We start from the raw sequence: 6450 nt of genomic DNA on the forward strand, positions 1-6450 counted from the left end.
AAGGGTTTCTCCCCGGTGTGTTTCCTCTGATGAACCGTGAGACAGTTTGAAGACCTGAACTTCTCTGGGCACATGCTGCAGATGTACGGGAAACTCCTTTGTGGATTCTCTGTGGATGGCGAGGTAGGACAGCTGCATGAAGGTTTGTCACATTGCCCGCAAGGATACGGGCCGGCGAAGTCGTGCTGCTTCTCGTAGTGTTCCCTCAGCGTCTCAGGAGAGTAAAAGTCTTGTCGCACATCGTGCACTGCATCGGCCGGTGCATGAGTTTGTGCCTCTCGAATGCCGCCTCGTTGGCGAGTATCTTCCCGCACTCTTTGCAGTAGGCGGATCGTGGATCCTCTGGTGCACTTTGAGCATCGTCATGCTCTTGAACTCTTTCCCAGTCGTCGCATTTCATGATTTCACTCACTTCCACTTTGCAAACGTTTTCTTGGTGCTCTTCAAAGCAACGGTATTCAAAGTGTTTTGCCGCAGTTTGAGCACCACACGGGGATTTTCAGAGGCTGGCCCTGTTGGGGTTCAGCACCGGTTACTTCCGCTTGGCTCAGTCCGGCTCTCTGCTCCTTTTTCCACGAGAATCGGGCGATCTTCTTGTGACAAATGGCGTAAATCTGATGTCTTTTCAGCCCGTGCATGTGTTTGAACGCTTCTTGCAGTGGATGCAGTGATAAGGCCGGTCCTCTGTGTGGCACTGTATGTGCCTGTTGAGTGTTTTGACGCTGTCGAACACACGAGCACAAACAGGACACATTTCGGCCTTTTTTGTTGACTCTTTACAGGTGCAGACGGCGACTCCTCGGAAATTCTGCAGTAGGTCCAGATTTTCTTTTTTGTCTCCCTCGCTACAGTTCTGATTGTCAGCTTCAGCCAAAATCTGCTCCACCGTTTTGCTCTGTTCCTCTCTGATACCCTCGTGACCGTGAATGATCTGATGTTCTTCAGCGTGTCCTTGTACTTGAAGCCTTTCTCGCAAGTCAGGCAAATGAAAGGACGCTCTTCTGTGTGAGATCGTAAATGCTTTGCGATGTCCGCAGAGCAAGGTAAGATCCTGCTGCAGATGGGACAGGCTTTGCCCTCCATCGACCCTCCGACGCGGCTGTGGAGTCGAGCGTTGCATCTCTCTCCTCTTTGGTCTTTTCAGCTCTCTGCTCTTGCAGATCTCCTTCTGGTGTTCTTTAACACATAGGGATTCTTAAATTTCTTCTCACAGAAACAACAGCTGTATGGCCGGTCCTCTGAGTGGGACTTCATGTGTCGATCCATGTCTACTCGCGGGCGAAATACTTCCCACACAGAGCGCAGTTTTTGTTTCTCGACATCTCGGACGTGCAAGGATCTTCGGGGTCGTCTTCTCTGCGCTGTTGCTCAACTCGTCCTTTCGTGAACGCGCCTGTTGTGTCGCTTCATGTCGTAATGGTCCCTGAATCGTTTGTCACAGTTGGCGCACTTGTATTTGAGATCCCGATTGGAGAATGAGTTTCCTGGTGTCGTCTCATGGCTGCAGCTCGCAGAAAATCTTATTGCACACCGGACATGTCTATTGTTGGGGTATTTCTTCCTTTGCCTCTTGGCTGGCGCGCTTTATCTTTAAAATCTTCCTCTTCAACTGGAGACGTTTGCTTTGTTTCAGCGGTTGGAAAGCTGCTGGCTTTGAGCGTCACTGACGTCCTCTCCGGGAGGTTCCTCGTCGTTCGCTTCGTTCTTCTGATCGTCGTGCTCAACCAAATCTGATGGCTGTTCGATCTGGATGTAGTCCAACAGGGTCACCGTTTCACCCTCCACCTGGACAGTCATACAGCCTGGCATGTCCTCTGATGGAGGCTGTAACTGGATTTGGTCTGCATCAATTACAACCTTCTCCAGCTGGGGAGGGACAGCGAAGACAGGATGCAATTCCCAAAAGAAGAAGGATGGACTGAGTTTCATCTGTTGGGAAAATAAAGATTAGATTACTTCACGGTTAGCAGCTAAAACAAAAATAAAATCAGTTACCACACATAACCACGCTGAAACAGTAACCAGTAACTCTTTTCTATATAACCTCAAACTCCATTTACATTCTGGTAATGTGTAAAGTGTTCAACACACTCATGTCACTACAAATCATCTAAAGTTAAACGGGGTACATGCAGTTTAGTCCTGACTCACCGCAAAAATCGAAATGTCCGAGTGTTGTGTGGTACTGGAGCACAGTTTTCAGGTGCCGTGGGTCAGGAACTGAGTGAACACACTCCTCCAGGGCGGATGGGACGGCACTGAGCATGGACGCTGTCTACGGAAGAGACACGAGATGACAGTTTAAAAATACATAAAGAAATCCACAACATTACTGATGCAACTGTCTGTGGCAAGAGGTTAAATATGATGAAGACATTCAGGATGTTTGGTGTGGTTGGCGCTGTGTTCCAGGTTCCCTGGCTGCTAAAAGAAACAACAGCTGACTGATGACAAAATGGTGCCAGTACCTGCTGAATGTCTGGTACTGGAAGAAGCCTCTCCAGTCTGGACAGGAAATCCAGCATGAGCACTTGCAGCGCGCTGTCATAGTCGGGTCCAAAATCTGTAGGAAAAACATCCTGGAACAAATAATCACAGTTTAAATCAGCATCACACAAATATTTATATTTAATTCTCTTGTTGTCCGAGATGATTTCAAACGATCACAAACCTGGAAAAACTTCTCCCTCTCTTCAGCGTCTTTCAACAGCAATTCGACCTGGTCGACGAATTTGATTCTGGAAACTCGACTTCTGCGAAACACGGCTGTAACACAAACCCACGGTGAAACACACCACCACCACCACACTGGCTGAGCACGTATCATGTTTAAAAAGAAAATAACCTGTGCCGCCCAAGTGGATACGAGAGCTTTGATCCGCTCCAGGTGCATCTCGATGGTTTCTGTGTCCCTGATCTGCTCGCCGCACACAGTTCGAGAACCACCTGCGACACAATGGTTTCACATCGGGTAAATACAACTGACAGGCGGCGCCTGGAAAGTATTCACTCTTTTCGACGGTGCCTCGCAGGTGATGCTGACATTTTGCGTCAAAGAATATAAACCCCGTCATCAGCTGCAAGCTACGTCTGTCAGGCAATAAAGATATATATGATCTCTGATTCATTAGCAACTGCCTTATACCTAAGACACAGTGTTCCTTAACGTCTTACAGATCTGATCCTCTCTACCTTCAAAAAACTCCTGAAGACTCCAGCTCTTCAGAGACGACCTCCTCTCCAACACTACCAACAACTGGACATGATAATCTATCCCCCTCTACAACGTCACTTGTTTCTAGGTTGCTGGATATATAAAGGCGTCTGCTAAATGTCTGAATGTAAACACTCCACAGTAACGTCTTACCCGTGCTCTGAGTCCCAGGAGGAGCTGAGCTTTCTGATCTGCGTTCAAAAGCTCAGGTACGATTTCTGAAACCGTGCTGATGAACTCCTCCACCATCCCGTAGTCCTGCACGTTCCCCCTCTGGACGACCTGCCACATGGCCGCAGAACAAGGCGCAGAGGAGGTATGAAGAGCGGAGAGACGGCAGCATGAGCGGCAAATCTGGAAAAAGATTTGACAATTCAAAAACCTGAACATAATCATCACGGCGGTTCACTTAAATTTAATGATTTGACCTGGCCATAAAAATAAACATATATAATTAATTTGAGATAACACTTAGACATTTCGAGCTGCTTCTTTTGCCAGCAGAATCAAATACTGATATAAAAACATCTGATGGGACTTCTATTTGTGCCGTATTGCAAACAGACGCGCTTAAAATCTGACACACTGGACCTTTAAATATCTTCATATCGGACTATAGGTCGGTCCAGGTTCGGACTGTGGAGTGGAATGTTCTCCCACAGTCCAAAGACGGCACTTAACAGGTTACGTGTGACTCTAGATTGGTAGTGAGATGTGAGTGTGAAGGTGTCCCCGCCTCTCGACCAACCCTAAAAACAAACCAGTGGCAGAAACCGTACGTGACCGCAGGTTTTAACTGAGACTATTGACAATCTGATCTGACTCTCCATTTGTACCGATTGCCTCTGCTAACAACGCACAAACCCCAAACAAGAAAAGTCTACTTAGTATCAGAGAAGAGCTCAGCTTCTCTGCACGCTGTCAGAGAGCTTGTGATAACCGCACTCACTCTCTCTTTGTCAGTGACAACGTTACCTACACCGATTTAAGACAGGAATCATTCCACTCGTAAATTTGCCAAAAAGCAAAAACCAATCTAACCAACACAAATGTTCTTACTTTGAGCGTGGTTTAATTTATCTCGTTTGTATCTAAAATGTTTATTTTTTATAGTTTCTACATGTACAAGATCTTTGCAAAGGTTTAAACATTTAAATTCAGATATATCTATAGTTAACTTTAACTGTCGTATAGTTATTTACTGTGTTTACTTTTTTTACGTGATCTCATGTGTGGATGATCCTCTGGGATTTTTTCCCTCAGGATTAATAAAGTATTAATAACCTATCTATCTATCTATCTATCTATCTATCTATCTATCTATCTATCTATCTATCTATCTATCTGTTAATTATTTGGTGGTAAATCAAATATTTATTTGGGAATAATCAGCCATTTAAATTTCAAATCAACCAACAAAAAAATGACTTTAAAGTCTTTAAACTGTTAGTAAGTTTAGCTATTAAAAAACAAAAAAACAAAACAAAACCTCACTGACAGATAGTGACTGGTGGGTCTGTGGGGGCCCTGGTGGGTCTTCGTGGTCCCTTGGTGGGTCTATCAGGGCGTCTGGTGGGTCTGTGGGGGGCCCTGGTGGGTGTATGGGGACCCTGGTGGGTCTTCGTGGGTCCCTGGTGGCTCTATGGGGGCCTCTGGTGGGTCTATCAGGGCCCTGGTGGGTCTTCGTGGGCCCCTGATGGCTCTGTGGGGGACCTTGGTGGGTCTATCAGGGCCCTGGTGGGTCTTCGTGGGCCCCTGATGGCTCTGTGGGGGTCCCTGATGGGTGTATGAGGACCCTGGTGGGTCTTCGTGGACCCCTGGTGGGTCTATCAAGGCCCTGGTGGGTCTGTGTGGGGACCTGGTGGGTCTATGGGGGCCCCTGGTGGCTCTATGGGGGCCCCTGGTGGCTCTGTTATTCTCGCTCTGCTCTCCCACCTCCTCCAAGCTGCCCCTGGTTGCCTTCACGGGCTGTCAACTGTGTCGTAATTCCGACTCACTGCACATGAGCAACAACATGGCTGCGGTAGTCGTGACTCTCCGCGCTAACTGTTTCTAAAGTTGTTGTAAACGGTCAGGACGGGATGTTTACCGGTCGGCTTCACGTTAGCGTTCACGCTGATGTTTTATCTAAAGAGTTTCCGCTTGTTTCCACGTCGTCGCTGGCTCCGGACGTCAGCCGTCAGCTCGTCTTGTATTTTTGTTTTTAGCCTCTTGCTACCTGTCCGTGAACGCAGCACCTGTCAACCGTTACGGAGCTAATCTCCAGCTGCTAACTTAAACTTAGCTTTTTAACAATTACCGTCACGATAAAACATAAAGTCAAGCTCAGCTTGACGTGAAAGCTCAGTACCCGCACCGCATATAAACCCCGCTGGCGCTGTAACGTAGCACAAAGCCACCCGCCATCTCAGAGCGGGGTACGCCATGTTCAAAATCGGGCGCACACAATCCAAAAGAAGAGCCGGTAACTCCGGGTGGGTGCCGCGTGGCGGTGTCGTTAACGGCTTACCGTGCTCGGTGCGATGCGGGCTCTCCATCTGATCCCGGGAAAGTGTCCGGTAAGACGAGTGAATCAACTCGGGGTTGTTGTGAGTCCACGTCCGCCCGACCCTGCGGTGCAAGTTGGCGGGGAGGAAGGGCGGCTCGATAGTCTGCTCTGAGTGCGCAGGCGCAGTCAGTATCAAACGTTTGGTTCTGTGGGAGGTTCGTGTCCGCTGCGTGACCGGTTCAAAAACATGTTCTGTCAACTTTAGTCAAGAAAACTACAAAGTGACACAATTTGACCAACTTTGTGTTGATTTCCTGTCTCCGCCTGGGCAATGTCCGGCTTACATGGAGCTGCTCCGGCAATCACTGCCCCCTACAGGGCATTTAGGGGGGAACAGCTACAGGTGCATGAGGTCCAAGCTGGCCATGACTAGGGATGGCAGGGTTCCCACGGGTGCTTGAATTCCTTGAAAATGCTTGAATTTCAATTCAGTGTTTTCAAGGTTGTGAAAATGCTTGAAATTTGTGTGATGTCTATTTGTCACTGTTATTGCGCTATGGTAGTTACACAGTACACCGCTCACATGCTGAGAATACAAGCCAATTCACAATTAGTTAAAAATCAAAACAGTCAATCTACCACCATATGAAATAATGCTAATTAGACCCATATTATTGTGCCATACAGTGGCACTGCTGCGCTTCCCATGACCATCATGGCAAACACAACTAGTAGGCTACCTATTTAA

General features: G+C 47.7%; 1 protein-coding gene across 2 annotated transcripts in view; it reads right to left on the reverse strand.

The window, feature by feature from the left end:
* The window catches only part of LOC109137998 (zinc finger protein 420), a 22466-nt gene extending 16335 nt beyond the window's left edge, over positions 1-6131 (reverse strand). Inside the window, exons 1-2 of one of the 2 annotated variants that reach the window (XM_027272261.1) lie at positions 5724-6131; positions 3368-3568 (exon numbers count right to left, since the gene is read on the reverse strand). In XM_027272261.1, coding sequence (XP_027128062.1) covers positions 3368-3505 — 138 coding nt within the window. In that variant the 5' untranslated portion in view covers positions 3506-3568; positions 5724-6131. The remainder of the gene's footprint in view (positions 1-3367; positions 3569-5723) is intronic. The other variant, XM_027272260.1, reaches the window with a different exon arrangement.
* Between the last annotated feature and the right edge of the window lie 319 nt (positions 6132-6450).

Source organism: Larimichthys crocea, chromosome XX (genome assembly GCF_000972845.2).
Source record: "Larimichthys crocea isolate SSNF chromosome XX, L_crocea_2.0, whole genome shotgun sequence".
NCBI lineage: Eukaryota > Metazoa > Chordata > Actinopteri > Sciaenidae > Larimichthys > Larimichthys crocea.